General features: G+C 34.4%; 5 protein-coding genes across 5 annotated transcripts; 3 read left to right on the forward strand and 2 right to left on the reverse strand. All coding sequences in view use genetic code 12, as the record gives it.

Annotated features, from left to right (window-relative positions):
- Positions 1 to 4,108: 4,108 nt before the first annotated feature.
- CLN3 (cyclin) lies at positions 4,109 to 5,512 on the forward strand (the record flags this gene model as incomplete). Its single annotated transcript, XM_049408961.1, has 1 exon — positions 4,109 to 5,512. One exon carries the CDS (start codon positions 4,109 to 4,111, stop codon positions 5,510 to 5,512), a length of 1,404 nt encoding a protein of 467 aa, XP_049261723.1.
- A 1,680-nt stretch (positions 5,513 to 7,192) lies between these two features.
- J8A68_004950 (uncharacterized protein) lies at positions 7,193 to 8,815 on the forward strand (the record flags this gene model as incomplete). The annotated part of the gene is made up of 1 exon (XM_049408962.1): positions 7,193 to 8,815. One exon carries the CDS (start codon positions 7,193 to 7,195, stop codon positions 8,813 to 8,815), a length of 1,623 nt encoding a protein of 540 aa, XP_049261724.1.
- Positions 8,816 to 11,524: 2,709 nt separating this feature from the next.
- On the forward strand, positions 11,525 to 13,186 carry GDS1 (Gds1p; the record flags this gene model as incomplete). The annotated part of the gene is made up of 1 exon (XM_049408963.1): positions 11,525 to 13,186. One exon carries the CDS (start codon positions 11,525 to 11,527, stop codon positions 13,184 to 13,186), a length of 1,662 nt encoding a protein of 553 aa, XP_049261725.1.
- A 255-nt stretch (positions 13,187 to 13,441) lies between these two features.
- J8A68_004952 (putative electron-transferring-flavoprotein dehydrogenase) lies at positions 13,442 to 15,343 on the reverse strand (the record flags this gene model as incomplete). The annotated part of the gene is made up of 1 exon (XM_049408965.1): positions 13,442 to 15,343. One exon carries the CDS (start codon positions 15,341 to 15,343, stop codon positions 13,442 to 13,444), a length of 1,902 nt encoding a protein of 633 aa, XP_049261726.1.
- A 671-nt stretch (positions 15,344 to 16,014) lies between these two features.
- Positions 16,015 to 18,360, reverse strand: CDC24 (Rho family guanine nucleotide exchange factor; the record flags this gene model as incomplete). Its single annotated transcript, XM_049408966.1, has 1 exon — positions 16,015 to 18,360. The coding sequence occupies one exon, from the start codon at positions 18,358 to 18,360 to the stop codon at positions 16,015 to 16,017; it is 2,346 nt and encodes a 781-aa protein (XP_049261727.1).
- Positions 18,361 to 18,978: the final 618 nt, after the last annotated feature.

Genomic DNA, 18,978 nt, shown 5'->3' on the forward strand with positions numbered 1-18,978 from the left:
CTTGTTAAATGATGTGTACTGACAAAAAATGGTCGATGGTGATAATCAACTTATGTGTCATTTTTTTTAAAAAAAAATTTTAATAGTTGCCTCGATGAGCGGAAATATTAGGAAGAAGAGTGGCAATTAAATTTGCAATTAATTTGTGCAAGCTGTCCAACAACAAAAATTGAGAAGTTTGTACAAAATTAATTGTACAGTTTGGCTATAGTGACACTTGGTGGTTGCCTAACAACAGACAATGTACTATGCAGCAAAGTGAAATGTGACACTAACATTTGTATTTACAAAATCAAAATCAGAAAAAAAATCAGATGAGGTTTGGTTACTGAAGTTACAGATGGCATTATGGTCATGATAAATGCAAAAAAATGCCTTTGGATCACATGTAGGTATTTTGTTTGTCTGTCGTCATTTAATTAATAGCCGTAAACTGTATTTGAATAACTTTGTGTTGCATTTTATAGCTATAGTGTAGCGTTGCTATTTTTTTTCTTCAATGAAATTCTGTATTCGTGACGATTCGGAATGACAACCAACGGACCCTTGGCTCAATTGATCTATAGAGATCTTCTTTGGGTAACCGACTATTACACTTGGAATTGACTAATACACATTAATGGTTTCATGGTTGTAATCAGGTTTTATACGAAATGTACAACGCATCCTCTTGCCAAAAGGGAACAAAACTAAAAATAACATTTTATTGTTCGGAGGTTCTATAACATTGTACAAGTTTATATTTTGTGATTAATTTGATTAAATTACAAATCATCGCTTCGGTATTATGAATCAGGCGTCTCGGAACTGCAGTCATGTTACTGCCAAGTGCCATTGGTATTTAGAATCATCTGAGTTTACTCTCAATGTAACCTGGAAGTTCGGCAAACGAATAGTTCGTCTAAAAATGACTAATTCATATGATATAAACCTCACGCGGAAGAAAAGCGAAGAAAAGCCCAGATTTATATTCCGGATGAAGCTAAATGCATCTTGAAATGTTTAACCGGGGATTTGATATGATTTTGTTACCAATGGGTTGACAAGGGAATAGTCGAAGACCAAAGAAGATCCTGAATTTATTTTTTTATTTCATTTACCAAGTACCCTGGCAATTTCAGAGAACAAGAGGCCGTTCAACGGTTGTAGGCGAAATTGAATGCCCTGACATTTGTACTGATTGCCATTGATCAGCCATTATATTACTCTGGTTACTTATTGTAGGTAGTAGGGATGCTATAGCAACAAACTTGAAAATAACTCTACCAGTTTTTGTCTTTTTTTCTGATTTCTTAATTGTATCACTAAATCAATCAATGCATACGCTAAGCTGAAAAATAAGCTTCTAACCAAACACTAGCGACATGGTACTAAATCCAGAAAACAGATGATGGAATTACTTTCGAGAGTTTGTACAGATTCATGATTGATGCCATTGTGGTGGCATGTGAAAAGCACCACAGTCGACTCCCGGTATTTGAATAGAACAGCATGTGGGGGGAGTATAACTTGATGAACGGAAATCAATATAGAACAATACTTGGTGATGCTTGCTATTTCGTCTAAAAATATATTTGAACCTGTTTGTTTAATGAGATAAGAAGAATCATAATAGTGTATTAACCTAAAAGGGGAAAAACTGTAAGACATTTTTTGCTTGAACGTCTCAGTTTAATTAAATTGCAGAATCGTTCTCAATCTGCAAAATATAGAGGGAGAAAAAAAGAGAGTAAAATAGTTCGTATTTTTACAACATCGCCCTAACCATTTGACATAGCCTGTGGAGTAAACGGTTCTCCTTTATATTAGTATGAGGCTCCTCCAACAAGATCGAAAAGTATTAATTATTCAACATGTACTGGTTTGGAATTATCTGGTATCCAACTCCTTCTGAGGAATTTACGAAAGATGTCGACTCTGTAAATTAGGTTTTGTTCAATTATATAATTGTTCTTCCTAAGCCATCTTAGTGATATATTTAGATCGTCAAAGTGGCAGCAATCCCGTAAGTGTGGGTTGATTCGTCTTTTTCCACTTGCTGTTGGAAAATATCGCTCCTCTTTCTTTTATTCTATGAACCTTAGTCCTATCCGGAGAAAATATTTCCACTGCATTAAAAACGTTCACAAAATTGAAAATTATGGAAAAACAATGCCAAAGCCCACCAACAATGAAATTCATAAATACTTACACCACACACATAGAGATCAGTAGAAGAAACATGTGGCGCCTGATTAACCACATAGGCTAGCAAGTGCGTCGACTCCTCTGACCATGCATAGTTGTGTGTGATTGGGACAAGCACAGGCACTAATCATACTTGGCTAACAGTTCTATTTATTATTATTTTTCCTGTATAGAAACGCGAAATCTCCTTAGATCTACAGTTTTTTCAATATTTGTCCCAAAGTATCGGGGTTATGCACAGATGCAGTTTCCATACATCATATTCCAAGAGCTTAATGATTAGACCAGTCAGGCGGCTATTAGTCAGCCAATGAAAAGCAAGACTGTAAGAAAGCTTTCCGCTGATTATAAATCATCATGTTAGAATGCTCTTTGTGTGCAGGTTCATCCGTTACTCTTGTGACGGCCTCAGTGACAATCAGAATTAGCGATCTAAGAAGATTAATCTCAGATCTGACGCTAGTCATTAACTGTCTGTTAATAAGCTGTTCATATGATTGCAACATTGCAATTGAGTGACTCTAGTATTGCAATCCGATTCGATATTTTTCATCCAGTTGTAAAGTAGAGTATTGCTAGTTTATTTCGAACTACTTGTGATGTAATCTGTATAATATTTTTAACAATAAGAAATAACAAGGACTAAAAAAAACACATTTCTTAGCATTTACAGTTTCATTTTTCATATAATAACAAAAATTAGGTGGGAAAATCCTGATAATAAAGGTGTAACTGTAAATCTTTTTTTTCACATACAGAACTAGTTTCTCCTTAAAAGTTCTTTTTTCCAGTTAAATGAAAAGAAAAAATATTTTTTTTGCCTGAAAAATCCAAGGCTTCGCAACCGGGAGGGAGACATTTTTCATTTAACTTTTCTAGTTTTACATTTTACTTTTTGAACTTGGAATTAATATTTTATTTTGTGTCTGGTTGATGTGGTAAATATTTTTTAACAATGCAAATTATTTTTTATGTTTAAATTAAAAAAATAATTAGAATATACCAAATTAAAAAATTAAATTAAAAAAAGAAAAATTTATATAAATATAATTGTCCGTCTTTTCACCCTTATTCTCTTCTAGTTCTTTTGAAATTTTTTTTAACTTATCGTTCTCTTCAGCTTTTGATATATCTATTACATTCACCTACTACCTAACCATCTCATCAAACAGGTTGAATAGACAGACACTAGCAAAAAGACAATCATTACCATTTTCCCAATTTTCTCTAACAAAAGTCCATTCTAATTCCCCCATAGAATAGATTTATCACATTATTCATATAAGAACAAGATAGTCTACATCCTCCCTTCCAATTGCATATTAAGATTTAGATATCGCTCACTTATCTCATCTGAACTTATCAAAATAGACAAATACCCTTTCACTTCCCTTGTGTAATATTTCTTTCTTGTGTTGTTGAGAGTTTCAATCATTACTTTAGACTTTAGTCAATTGGCATTATTAGTATACTTCTATCCTGGTTTCATTTGAAGTAACGACTACGTACATTCCATTTCATAAGGAAGCTATATCTAAAAAACAATAAAGACATTCGTTCCTTCGTTATCATTCGCTGGTTGTTTTTACCACTTTACCAAAAAAGATTCCATTTTTTATTTGCATTTAAAAAAGTTAGTACTGGTAACTAATTTATTTAACATTCTCGTTGTTTCCCAACCTTTTCCATTCTCCTACAATCCATTTATTCCATTAGCATTAAAGGGTTCATCATCTTTCGTTGAACTTTTCATTCATTTTTAGACACATTTTAGAGACATTTATTTTTTTCAATTGCTGCAATTTTGCGACATTCAATTTTTTTTGAGACATTTTTTTTACAACCATTTTATAAATCTTTGGCTGCTTTAAAAATAGTTACAATTCACCACTACAAACATCATAAGTAAACCAAGATCATTATGTTATCCAATTCCCCAGATATGTTTCACCAAGTGAGACTACTCCAAGCGCTGTTGAAGTCTTCCAATATAAATTTACAAACCATGGAATTTAAAGTTCATTCATCGGCGGTTTATGAATATCAAATGGAAATGTTACATCATTTATTAAGTGTTGAGTCTAAAACCTTACCCAACTTAACGTTAATTGAACAACAGCCAGAGATTAAATTAGGAATGAGGCCGTTGTTGTTGGATTTCTTAATGGAAGTTATTACCATTCTTAATTTGTCAAGATCTACATTCCCATTGACGGTTAATTTAATTGACAGATATTGTTCCACCAGAATCGTTAAGAAACAACATTATCAATTGTTGGGCTTGACGTCGTTGTGGATTAGTTGTAAGAACTTAGATTCCAAATATAAGATTCCAAGTTTAAATGATTTAAGAAAAATTTGTGTTGATAGTTATTACAAGGAATTGTTTATTGAGATGGAAAAACATATCTTGAAGAGTTTGGATTGGTTAGTTTCTGCTCCAACTTTTGATTCATTTATTGATTTGTATTTGAATTTGTTAATATCCAACAATGCTAATCTGAATGTTGTTGAGTTGGTCAAGAAGAATTCCCAAAAGATCAAATTATTGGCTAATTATATTGGAGAGTTATTTCAATTTTATCCAAATATATACTTTGACTATACTTCTTCCCAGATTGGTTTAATTTGTATTCTTACGTCCATACTTACTTTGAAGATCCCAATTAATTTGATTAGCTTGCTTAACTTTTGCAATGATTTATTAAAGACAGAAGAATATAAATCTAATTGTAATGGTTCAGACCCTGCTGATAACTTTGATGAAATTCTCTCAGTTCAAGCTTTCCAATCCTTATTGAATAAGAACTTCCTCAAGAACCTTGTTAAGATTATCGATAACCCACCAAAATCAATTGAGGTTAAATACTTCTCCGAAGGTGGTAAATATTCACAATTAATGAAGTCGCTTGTCCATTGTGCTGCTGATTCTTTGAATTCATTGGTATCACCTCCACCATTAACCCCAAAGGTTGCTACTCATAACCTTAAGAAGCCTTCCATATCAATCGATAGTTCAATGTTACCACTCACTCCAATATCCAACAGTACTTCCCCCAAAAGACCTTTACTCGATTCAGATTCCACAAATGAGACGGCGAACACTACTTCTGCTGTCGCTGGTGGCAATGTTGCTTTTACACCAATTGTTGGTATGGGTACAATTACTCCAGTATCCAGGAGTTCACCAGGTAAGAAAAGAGGATATGATTGTATTGATGAATTGGAGATTTCTGAATCAACAATTCAACAATATGGTTTGGATACTTGTGAAGAGTTGAAGAAATCCAAGAGTAATTGGCAAATGTTCTACATCCCACAGTAGACTATTTGTTCAATTATTAAATTTTTTTTGCATCTTGGGGATGAATAGTTAACTGGTTAATTATTCATATTCTCCTTCTGTATTTTTAGTACGACCATTGCTAGTATGAAACCTATGCTGCTGATATATTATATATGATAGAAAAGAAGGATGATATGCCCATATTATGACTCGCTTAAACACCCTATTTAGTTTGCTTTTACATCATCTTTATTTCATGTTTTTTATACGACACATAAAATTTTATAATTACTATATTTTTTATTAATTAGTAAAAAAGTTCATCTCCTGTAGACAAAACCACTAAGAAAAATGATGACCGTTCGTTTATACAATAATCCTGACGATTGGCTTTATTATTTGGTTGTCATTCCACTGTGTGTCACCGATTGGAACATGCAGGGTGCTGTTCGGTTGCCTTGCATGAAGGTTAAATCTTTTCTCACTTCGTCAGTTGACAGGTAGATTAGAATTTGCAGTTTACTTTGAAGACGAAGGAATTATATATATCCATGAGGCTGATATAGTGTGTCTTATCTCCATTGAGTTCCCCTCTAATAGATTCCATGGCTGTGCATCTAGACGAGCAATTACGAGGCAACTGTTAAGCTAATATCACCTACTCGATCTTTGATAAGTCTTCCCCCCTCCAAAACAATATCATAGCTACCTCATAAAACAAAGAGGGAATGCACATGTATCAGTTCATAGTGTACCGACTAAATAAATCCTCACCAATTCAGGAATAATACAAACCGAGGGTCTGCGTTTAGTGAAAGATTTTGACAAATGCACTAATTTCTCGACGAAAATGCTGTTGTCATGGAGCTGTCAGAAAGCTCGGAAAAAAGGGAGTTCAGAAAGACGGTGCTAGAACTTTCTTGAGCTTTCTTTGAGTAGATTCTTATTCCATTAAAGAATTAGTCTCTATTTAAAGCAGAAAGGGAATATTTACATGTACAATAATCAATTTGAATAATAGAAAATCATTCGTAGAATTACCCCTACGTATCTATCTTGGGACTTTGTGATCACATGTGAAACTCTATAATAAAAGATGATCGTCGCTTTGCTTGTTGCATTGTGTAAGGAGTGGTTATGTGCTCCTTCCTAATTTGGAATTGGAGTAATCGCGGAGATTATAGACTTTCGCCGGTCGTTAGTGAGTATGTGGTATGGCGGAGGCCCGGACGTGGTTCCTGTGTGTAACTTGTTACACTACAGTTGATTTCTGAAAAGCTTCGATTCGGCCGCTACTTTCCCCGTTTCCTAAACTTTAGTGCGCGAGGATAAATACCTGTGGATTCCCCCTTTAGAGGTTTTGGGATTTGGTTGGGGAACAAGGGAAGAATCTACGCTCATAGATTCGAACTATATAGAAGACTGAACTTTGGTTCATTAGGATATCCGAATATACATTCGCTTGGACGATCTCGTATCAGACGTTTTAGCGCTTCCACTGTCAAACAATCGTATTCTAGTAAAAACACTCCTTATTCTTACACATTGCTTCCTTTAAGACAAGGCACGTAATAATTAATTCTAGTTACTCCACATAATTAAAAAAAAAATCGTAATTAGAAGTCCCGCGCGAATGAAAAAAAAAATCAGTCAATCACAACATCTCATCCCTTTAACTACAACTCCCCAACAACAGCAACCACCACATCAACAGCTGCCATGCCGAATACTAAACCGGATCCCAAAAGAAAGAAAACCATCAATGAATACAAATCACACACAGTCCCCAATTCGCCCTCTCCCAAAATTCCTGTCCTAGAATCTATCCCATCTGCCCAACAATTCTTTAATGATTTTATCCGACCTCGAAAACCAGTGAAATTCACCGTTTCTCCAATTATCAAGTCAGAAAACTTCACAATTGCAAACCTTGAGACGACTTTGGACTATGATCTGGAACTACAAGTCGAGAAGAAATATGAGGCTGGATTTGGATCTGGTCAAAAGAGAGTTAAGATGGCTTTGAGGGAGTTGGTGGATGAGATTAAGGCTGGTAATGATGGATATTATTTAACTACCCAGTATGATTTTGATGGTCCTGATGCAGTGGAAGAGGATAATGATGATGACGAAGATGAATTGGAAGATTTTGGAGTACTTGGAAATGAAGATGGTGAGGAGGAGGGCCCAGGATTATTTGATAAATTTTCCGAAACCTCTTCCATGCCAGACATCTCCAACCTTCATGATGACTTTGAGGATGATTTCGAACAGGACATAATCCAAGGCATGCCAATTCCAGAAATCAGATCACGCATTCGAGAACTCTATCAACCCCCACTCACAAACTTAGTCCATAGTCCAGAAATCCTCCCCACGATTCCAGACCTATTCTCCTCTCTCATCCCTCAACAAATCAATATTTGGATGGGATCAACTAGCCCAGGAGAGAACCAATTTGCTATTGATCCCAAGGATGAGAAATTAGGATTGGGAAAACAGCTCCCAGGAAAAATCAAAGGAACTTCATCCGGACTTCATCATGACCATGCAGATAATCTATACGTGCCTATCTCGGGTCGAAAACGATTCACACTTTTTTCGCCCGCTGATGCGTTAAAATTATCCACCGTAGGTGAAATTCGTAAGATTTATAATTCTGGTATAATCGATTATGAACCGAATGAAAATGCGGTCGGGTGGAGGTCATTAAGGGATGATGGTGCGATGGTGGAGGAAATAATCAGATGGAAATTGGATAGTTTGGAAGAAGAAGAACAATCTGAAGAACGTAGGAAATTGTTGGAGGAATTACAATGGATGATTAAGAATAGGAAGAGTGCTAAAAAATCCGAGGAAAAGAGAGATCCTCCTAGCTTTTCCAAGATTCCACCTGCGTTGCTCCATCTAGATGATATAGAAGATGTGAAGACGAAGAACAAGATTGTCAAGTTTGCGGAGGAGCATTTTCCTGGATTTTTGGAATTGAATAAATATGTGGTTTGGTTGGAGCCTGGGGAAATGTTATATCTTCCTGCAGGGTGGTTTCATGAGGTTTCGAGTTTTGCTTCTAGTGAAGGGAGTAACAATGTTAAAGATAGGGCTCATATTGCTATCAATTATTGGTTCATTCCTCCAAACAGTGATGAGTTTAAAAAATGCTACAGTGATTCATATTGGACTGAAGATTGGGAAAGGACCCAAAAAGCAATTGACCTAGTTAGAGCTGGAGAAGTGTATTTAAATGACGATCAAGAAGAGGAAGGCTCAGATGAAGAGAATTACGGAGATGATGGTGACAATGAAGACAAGGAGGATGACGACCAGGGGGATGATGAATAATATTGAATCATCCATGTAAATAGCATATACGGAATATATTTATGACTCTGATAAAAAATCTTGTAAATGAGAAGCAGGTTCTTCTTTTCTTTTATTCGTAGCTGATTAAAAACTAATAACCAGAAGCTTTTTTTTCTATAAAAAAATCTACCAATTTCTGTAAAACAAATAAAAATTCCACAAAGAAGTTGCAAGAGCTTGGCATATCCTTAGAAAAAGCAGAAGTCACAATCATACTTATCTCATATAGCGAACTAGTTTGCAAGTGAAATCCAATTTGTTCACCCCTATTCCCCTGTGCCCCTGTCCCCCTTTTATCTCATCAAATTTAACTTTAGCGCAAAAGTTTAAATTTTTAAGGAGAAAAATTAAAAGCACCCAAGAGCCTTGAACAGGATAAGTAAGCAAACATAGAGTAAAATTCAATTGATATGCCAATTGCTATTGTTAACTACTGTGATGAATAAAAATACCGTTTAGCAAGAATCGGATTAATTAAAGATTATCAATTGAAACAATTTCCTGGGGAGAAATCTACTTTACCACGCGGTTTTGTGGCTGCAAAAAACGCCTTCCCAATTAGGAAAAGCGCATCAATATGGATGCAAAAATCAATTAAAAATAAAATAAAAATAAAATATTTTTTTTCTTTGCATGAAGCCAATTTATTTTTAGCTTAACCAAATTTTCGCAGATAAGGGTTGTAACCCTAACCCGAAAAATCAAATCATGTGACCTTCGGGTTTTCCTTTTTTGTTTGTAAAGGGAAAGTAAATCCGCTTAAGTTTTACTCCACAAAAAAAGAAAGCCGAAACTGAAATTGGATAATTACGCATGACTTCACGCATCTACACAAAAACACAATAGAAGGGAGAGGGGGACGTCATTACAGTACCAAACGTGTCAAAAGTGACATCTAGGACATTAGCCCTAAATAAATTTGCTCTTAATTTTCTTAAATATAAAAAACAATTACCAAGCCCACGACCCCGAGAAACTCAAAAAATTTCTCGAATTTCTTAATGATTTGATTTAGCAATATTATTCAGAATCTAAAGCTAATAATAAAAGAGTTAAAATAATTAAAAAGAAAAAAACAGGGTGGGGTTTAAGAGAGGGGTATATATTTATTAATTTAACAATTGAGTCTTATCTGATTGTTGCAACGGAATTTATAGATTGTTCTGACGGGAATGATGCCACATTTTGTTGCTTCCGTTATTGTGTAATGAAAACGGATTTGGAAATATCAGATTTACGCAGGTCCTGAAAAAATTGAGTCACAGGGCACTGTAGTCTCTCTCTCTCTTTATCTGAATGTTCTTTTCAAGACATGTGGGTTCAGTCACTCCTTTGACATGTTCAACGTCTTAAAATTTTTATCAAATTAACTTTTCTTAGTAATCTCAAGAAATTATGAGATAAAAAAAGAAGAAAAATCAGTCATAAGTTAATTAACAAATCTTCCGATTAAATAAGATTTCATCTTGTACGGCATATAAAAACGTGTAGTTTATAAAAAAAATTTTTCACTTTTGTATCATTAAAAGTTATATTAATAAATTATTACTTTAATTAGCAAACATACACACATTAAGAGTTAATCAATAACTATTATACACAAGTGATTTAATTTAAAAAGATCTAGTCACTCCTTCTTTTTTTTTGGTTTTCTCTTTCTTTTCTCTCTTTGCATATTAGCACTAGCTATTTACAACAGCTACCACTATAAACTAACTAAGTATGATACCATCTTTTACATATGAAAATTAAAGAGTATAAATGAATACCATGTGGGGGGAAATTGTTTTTAGCAGATGGAACAAAGAGAAAGATGGTACTCTCATATCCAACCTGTTAAGATTTCTTTAGTATATACCTCCCCATTGCTTCATTATACATGCTTTAACTATTTCAATATTACATTCTTTTATAGAAGATCATTATGATATTAATCAATTAACATTTATTAGCATTTATCCTGGATTTACCACATACCATAAATCCAACCCATCTTTGTACACAATTCAATTTTTAAGTTGCAATTCTTGAAAAAAGAAAGAAAAATTATTTGAACATAGAAACGTTTGTTTAAATAACATTATCATTATTACAATACTACCCCATCTTACTATTGCACCATACAAATAATTAAAACCTCATCTCAAAACGAAAGAAATTTAATATAAAGGTTTCTATACTACACATTCATTTTGTTGACATTTCACATATAACATACATCAATTGAACTATAGAAAACATTCAGATTTTTGCATTCTTATCCCATCCCATCCCATCAATTTATCAATACAAAAAATCTACTCATATTACATTATTTTTTTTTTTCATAGAAGTCTTTGATTGTTTTATGGACCTATATTAAATACACCATCCAAAAGAATAACTTATCAAACTATCATAAACCTTTTAACGACCATTTAACGATTTTTTTTATATTTTTGTTTTAATATTTTAAAATTGTTGTTTTTGTATTTTTAAATAAACCAAGGGGCTTTCATTTATTATCATTTTTATATTGGGATCTACTATTACTACTTACTACTTACCATTACGAAGAAGGATATCAACTTTTTACATTTTATATTTCCTATAAGTTGATTTTTTATATCTTTGTTGTTTTATTTTTGTGATTATTGCTACTATTATTATTATTATCATTCAATTCATACAATTTCCAAACGTATTATTATGGCATTAACCGACAAAAGACCTATTGCTTTACCTGTTACTGCAACCCATACTCCTGCATCACCTTCATTCAATCCAAAGACTTTGTCTGTCGCAACCAAGGCAAGAAAAGCAAGTTTTGCATTATCTCCAATCACCGAAAAATTATCAATTAGAGATGAGGAAGAAGAATTAGAACAAGAACAAAGAAGGAAACATGCCAAATCAGGACTATTATCTCCAAACTCCAACAATGAAGAAGACGAAGATGAACCTGAAGATGATCACGACGAAGACATGGAAGAAGTCGGCTCCGAGTCTATAATTTCAAGAAGTATTTCTCCAGATTCGTTAATGAATGAACATCCTTCAAATGAAGATCAGTCCCGAGAATCAACACCTCCAACCACTACTTCTACCCCAGGCTCTTCTCAAAACCTCCCAACTAACAAACAAAAGAAAAAGTCAATATCTCGTGCACCCATCGCCACGGGAATATCGACCACTATTCCGGTCACAGGAGAAAAACCAAAACCAGAACAAACCAACGATCAATCATTAGAAGATGATGTCCTTTATGCTATCTTTGTTATCTTATATCAACACGATGCTGCTGGTCAAGGTATGACTGTCAAACAAATCTGTGATGTCTTAACTGAACAACATCCTGAAATGGCTAGTTTATCAACCAAGACTTCCAACCTTGTTTCTGCTAAATTGAATGCATATGTCAAGAGAGTGGAGAAGGGCGATGTGAATTTGAAATATGCAATTTCAAGAGATTGGGCTGATGCTTCTCCAAAAAGAATGGTTTATGTATATAGAGGTATTTTGGCTCCTGATTTCCATGTGTACGCTAAACAATTAATGGAAGAACAACAACGTAAGAAGAAGGAACAGCAAGAACAACAACAGCAACTGGAAGGTGGATCTGTGGAGGAAGAAGAAGAAGAGACTTCAAAATCTCCAGGTTCTCAAAGTCCAAAGTCAGGTGGTAAAAAGGGTGGTAAGGGTGCTAGCACAATCACTAGTAGCAATAGCTTGTACGACTCAGATCCATTGGAGGCTGGAAAGGAAGCTAGTTTAGCAAAACCGAGAAGACTGACTATGTTTGATTTGGGTGTAACAAGACTGACATTCTGGGATGGTCATATAGATAAATCCAATTGGTTTGTTCCATATTTGTCAGCTCCTGTTACTGCATCACTCACTGAGAACTCGATTCTTATGCCTATCACCAAAGAAGAAGACGAAGAAGCTGAAGCTGCTGAAGATGAAGATAAAGAAAATTCCGATTTAGAACTTGATTTTGAAGTTTTTGCTGATAGTGACGAAGATGAAAATGTTATTGAAACTTTCAAAAAGAACAACAAACGTTCTAAATCCATGTCATACTTATCTTCTACCAAAAAGAATAAAGGAGAATTAACAGCCGCTGCTGCTGCTCCTCGTGCTTCTCGTGCTCCAAGTTCTCATTCTCCCAACGCCGCTGCCGCTGCGGCTGCGTTACATGCTGCGGCACTTAAAGCTATTTCTACCCCTTCTTCAACATCAGCTGGTTCTAATAAGGTGACACGGGGTGATAAGAAATGGTTGAATGTTATCAGATCTGGATTCATGACTCAGGATATTGGTACACCGGAAGATATTAGTTTATCTGAATTAGATAAATTTTTTAACTAAATTAATTAGACGATTTAATTAGACATAAATTATTTAAAAAAAAAACATCAACATCATTATATATTTTGGGAATTTAATTCATAATTACATTTTACATATACATACATACATTTATATAATATTCTTACACGCCAAATACAAAAAGGATACCTATTTTTTTTTAAAAATAATAATATTAATAATCTCTAATGCAATAATTAAGAAAAGTCTCATAAAAAGCTACAAAAGTTAAATACATAAGGAAAAGTGTCCCATTTATGACATGTAATACTTTGGCCCATCACCACCTTGAGGAACGGTCCAATTAATATCTTGAGCAGGTATCTTAATATCACAGGTCTTGCAATGTATACAATTCTGAGAATTAATTTGGAACTTAACCCCAAGTGGTTCCGTACTATCTTCAACATATTCATACACTCCAGCAGGACAGAAACGTTGTTCAATACCCTTATATTTTGGCCAACTGATTTCTGCATGCTTACGTTCGTTTTGTTCAGGGATACGTAAATGACAAGGTTCATCTTCATCATGATATGTTCCGGTTCTAGAAACTGAAGTCAAGATATCAAAAGTAAGTTCATTATCAGGTTTAGGATATTCAATTGGTTTGAATTTATCTGCAGGTTGAGTAACTGAAGAATCTGTATGTTTATGTCTCAATGTCCAAGGTTCATGTCCTTGGGTAATCATGGTGGTTAATCCAGAATGTGATAATCCACCAAGGAATCCTAATGGAGTATTAAATGATGGACGACAATTACGCATGGCATAAAGCTCCTTGTATGCCCAAGATTTCTCAAATTCAGTAGCATATGATTTCAAATCAAGAGGTACGTACTCTTCAACAAAAGTATCTTCATCCACTGGTTCCCATTCATTCTCAATATATGTCTTAAATATCTCTTCAGCTGCGACTAAACCACTCTTCATGGCTGTATGGGTACCTTTAATTTTTGGAACATTCATAAACCCAGCCGAACAACCGACCAATAACCCACCTGGAAAGTGTAATTTAGGAATAGATTGATATCCACCTTCATTTAATGCTCTAGCGGCATATGAAACACATTTACCACCTCTTAAGACATCAGCATAATATGGATGGAGTTTCATCTTTTGAAATTCTTGATATGGGGATATATAAGGGTTGGCATAGTCTAATCCGATAACTAAACCGACAGCAACTAAACCATCACCGAAATGATATTGGAACCCTCCACCATATTCGGCAGTAGAGAGTGGATATCCCATAGTATGACCTACAAACCCAGGTTTGAAATTCTCTGGTTTAACTTCCCAAACTTCTTTAATCCCAAGACCATAAGTTTGAGGATCGGAGTTTTCACGAAGATTGAATTTGGAAACCGCTTGTTTGGTTAATGAACCATGACAACCCTCTGCCAAAACAGTCATACGGGCATGGAATTCCATACCACGTTCAAATGAAGCCTTGGGACTGCCATCTTTGGCAATTCCTAAATCATTAGTGGCTACACCTTTGATAGCATCTCCCGATTCATTATAAATGAGTTCACTCACGGAAATACCAGGATATAATTCCACACCCACTTCTTCAGCTTTTTCGGAAAGATATTTGACAACTTCATTCAAACTAACAACAAAGTTTTTATTTTTATTTGCCAATTGTGGAGGTTCAGGCATCCAAAAATTCCTACCACCTTTAGTCAAAAACCTCATACTATCTTTGGTAACCTTAGTTGCCATTTCCACAGGTAATGGAATCCCATGTTCTTTAGTTAATTCATCTTCGGGGAATAATTCAAGGAATGCACGAGGTTCAATAACTGCTCCACTTACTATATGACTCCCGAAATCACCGGCTTTTTCCAAAACAACGACACGTAATTCACCGCTTCCCTTTTCGTTATCGAGTTGTTTTAATTTAATGGCGGTAGTGAGCCCAGCTGGACCTCCTCCTACTATACATACATCAACAGTATCCACTGCTCGTTCTTCATTGAGAATAGCGAGTTGTTCTTCGGTTAATTGGTAACGAGTATATGAATTGTGGAAACCCCTTGTGAATGCGGAGGCAGTGGTAGTTAAAAGGGAAAGTCTGTGTGGTAAATGAGTAGATAATTGGGATTTGAGTAGTTGTTTGGTTGATCTAACCAAAACGGTTCTGCGAAGCATCTTTTCTGAATGGATCTAATAAATATGAATATGGATTGGTTAATGAACACTTCCTTAACCGAATAAAGTATGTATAGTTGAAAAAAAAGTGAGAATACCAAATCAGTTAATATTTCAATCAAGGAGCGTGGCAGATGCGATGGTATGATGGTTCATAGAAGCGAATCACAAAAAAAATTTAAAAAAGTTAATTGAGTCATGTTTATATGTTCCTGTATATATGCATCAACGAATCAAATTAATTAAATTAATCAGCTCAATAATTATCAAAACCATAAATTGATAAAGATGAGTGACGTAACCACATGGCAGGGGCCTGATCTCCTATGTTCCTTATAAACGTCACCTTTATGATGACCACATAATGTGAACATTCTTTGATACAGGGCAGCCAAACTAAACTGCCTGTCATACATCACGTAATAAGCCGCCTACTTGATCCTAAAAATTATTTTGACTCTGAAAAAAATTGTTGCAACAATTACGTAATCGAAATATTTAGCAATTAGAATTTATTTATTAAAAATGAAAATAAAAACCAAAAAAAATCCATATAAATCTATATAAATTAGAAAAAGATATCGAAATAATCCAAAATGATCTAAATACCCTTATAACCCTAAAAACAAACAGACTATCTCTTCCCCCCTCTCCTTTTTCTTTTAGACATCTTATGACACCCAAATAGTCAAATATCCACTATTTCCAGCGGTTTCAGCTTCCATCTCCTCAACAGCAACAGCCCAATCATCATTCGAATCCATAATCACAAAATCCCCATCTTCATCACGATACTTCAACTTCTTCACTAATATCTCCTCAGTTTCACCGGTAGCTATCAATTTATTCAAAATCGTGGAATATAATTCATTGAATCCTATCAGGGAATTTACACTCAAGCCATCAATTTCATTACCATTATAGATCAACTTCACATGGATATCGAAACTAGCAGCAACTGAATGGGCGGCATTGTTATTATTATTGAAATATGATGTGCCTGATGAACTTGATGAATGTCTTTCAACTGATTTTCTTCCCATTGATCTCATCATAGAATAAGTTGATGAGGAAGAATAATGCCTGCCTGGAGTATTCAAGTTTGAACCATTAGATGCTCGATTATTCTCATATGGAGAAACAGTGTAATCATAAATGGAATCCTCCGATGCTTGACTATCTCTTTGTCTACTTGAGTTCATAACTTCATGCATTTCACTAGTTTTGAGGTTACGTAAACATTGTTCCCATTGATTTCGAGATTCTTCGGTTGGATAACGGAGTGTAAATGATCCTGATTCTTTCTTGCCACTCCAGGAGATTATAAGCATATATCCTTGGTTAGGAGATGTCGTAATGTTATACACTTCAGAAATATATACTCTTCCTTTCAATTCCAATGGGGTATCGCGTGAATTTAATGTATCTAATAAATTCACCGTACTATTTGACATTGAATTGGTTCCTGTCAGCTTCTTTCTAGTAAATTTACTTCTCTTTTCCTTTTCTTTATCAACTACTTCAATAAAGAAAAATATAATCTTTTCAAATAAATATGCAACATATTCTCGTTCATTCTCAGCATCTCTTACTCCAACTTTACAGAAATATAATAATTCACCTTGATTATCCAAATCAAACCCACGCCAATTTTGAACCCGAGTACGTAACTTATCTAAATATTGCTTGTTTTCGGCTCGACGTTGAGCTTCATTCACTTGATTCGCAACATCCTTAATGGCATTTCTGGCCACCAATAATTCATTAAATGCAGTTTGCTCTTCAGGAGTAGAATGCTTAATTAACTCTTTTAAAAGTAAAGGATATTTACATAATCTTTGAATTGGTTTTAAAATATACGCTTGTAATTCGAACCCCGGATCTAATAATGAGGATGATTTTCTTAAATTTGATGCTTCTCGTTGAATCAAATCAATGGCGGTAAGTTGTCCTGTTGACCATAATTCATATGCTTTAAAAGGACCAATTGATGCATGAATAAACACAGATCCAATTCGTTGATATTTGATTGGAACATTTATATTACATTCCAACCCATTAAGGAAACGTCGTTGGAAATCAATTATTTCTGATAAATTAGGGAATAAAGTATTGATTTGCTCTGATGATAATTGTTCTGCATCTTGAAGTTCTTTACGATATTGAATCAATAATTCTAAATCTTGGACATATTTACGTTCAGTGTCAATAATTTCTTTAAACACTTTGGAACGTTCATCACTAGGCACAACTTCAATATTAACCAATCGCTCGTCTTCTTCTGGGGTAGTCGCATCGACTGATGAGCCATAATCATCTAACAATTTATTTATAACTTTAACAATCTTGATTAAATCTTCAGTATTGTCAGAAAAAACATTTGAAATAGTAAACATGAAATCGTCATTAAAATTAACATTAGTTTTAACCGCAATCAAAAAATCATACACTGATTTCTTGCAAATTCTTAAATCATCACTTGCAACCACAGGAACTGGTTGTTCAATTGTGATTAAATGATTAAATAATAAACATAACGGTGCTCCCATTTGGAATAATTTCCATAAATGCGTGGCTGGATCAACACTTACACTTGCAGGCAAGACCCCAGCCGTGAATGTGAAAACATGATTAGATGAATTCCCACTGCCTTTAGCTGCCGAACTGGCAGTATTTGATGAATGTATTGAAACTCTACTCGAATCTGACTCGACGGATCCTCCATTGCCATTGGCACCCATATTATACGAAGAGGGTGTTTCTTGGGAAAGTGCTAATGCTTGCTGTTCTGCAAATTCTTCTGCTTGTCTATAGGCTTCATTGAGATATGGTTCCATTCCTGGAATCTTTCTTAATTTTATTTTCAATAGTTCACATTGGTAGTATAAATGTTCTTTAGGTGACGATTGTTTATTAAAATTGATATTTAATGGTGTTGCACTCAGCGCTACTCTTGATATGGAAGCAGTGCTCGAGTTTGTGGTTGATGAAGTTGAAAATGATCGAAATGCTTCCATGGTAATATATGATTGTATTGGAGGTAGCTATCAGCACTAATAGATCAGAAGATATAAATGGTGGTACTATTGGGGGTGGTAGTAGCAGCAGCAGGAGTGATCGATGGTAGTGGTGGTAACTATTAAAAGCGGTAGCAATAGTAGTAACAGCAATTAATCTTATAATAGATACAAAAAAAAAATTGAATGAAGAATGTAAGGGAATGTAAGTAGCTTGGTTGAAGTTTAAATGGTGGTTGATTTTTGTTGTTGGTTGTAAAATTGTTGTTTATAATATTTTTTTTTTTTGTGGTTGTTAAAAAAAAAAAAAAAAAATTGGTAGTGTAATTACCGATTATCGTACACAAAATTGATTAAAAAATTATTAGAACAAACGAAATTAGACGAAACAAAAAAATTTGATTTAATCACGTGCTGCCCCTATTGTTATTTTTGTACCGATAGGTTCCCCTGAAACTCACCATTGTCTTATTATACTCGTACTACTTCATGAACTACTTCCAGGTTACCACATTGTACCGCCATGGCAATTACTACTTATTAGAATCATATCATATTCTATTAAACTATTTAAATTGTCAATTTATTATACTTTGTTCTTTACGAATTGTTCATGCT

This window comes from Hemisphaericaspora subhashii (assembly GCF_019202705.1).
Source record: "Hemisphaericaspora subhashii strain CBS 10753 chromosome Unknown scaffold31, whole genome shotgun sequence".
Lineage (NCBI taxonomy): Eukaryota > Fungi > Ascomycota > Pichiomycetes > Serinales > Debaryomycetaceae > Hemisphaericaspora > Hemisphaericaspora subhashii.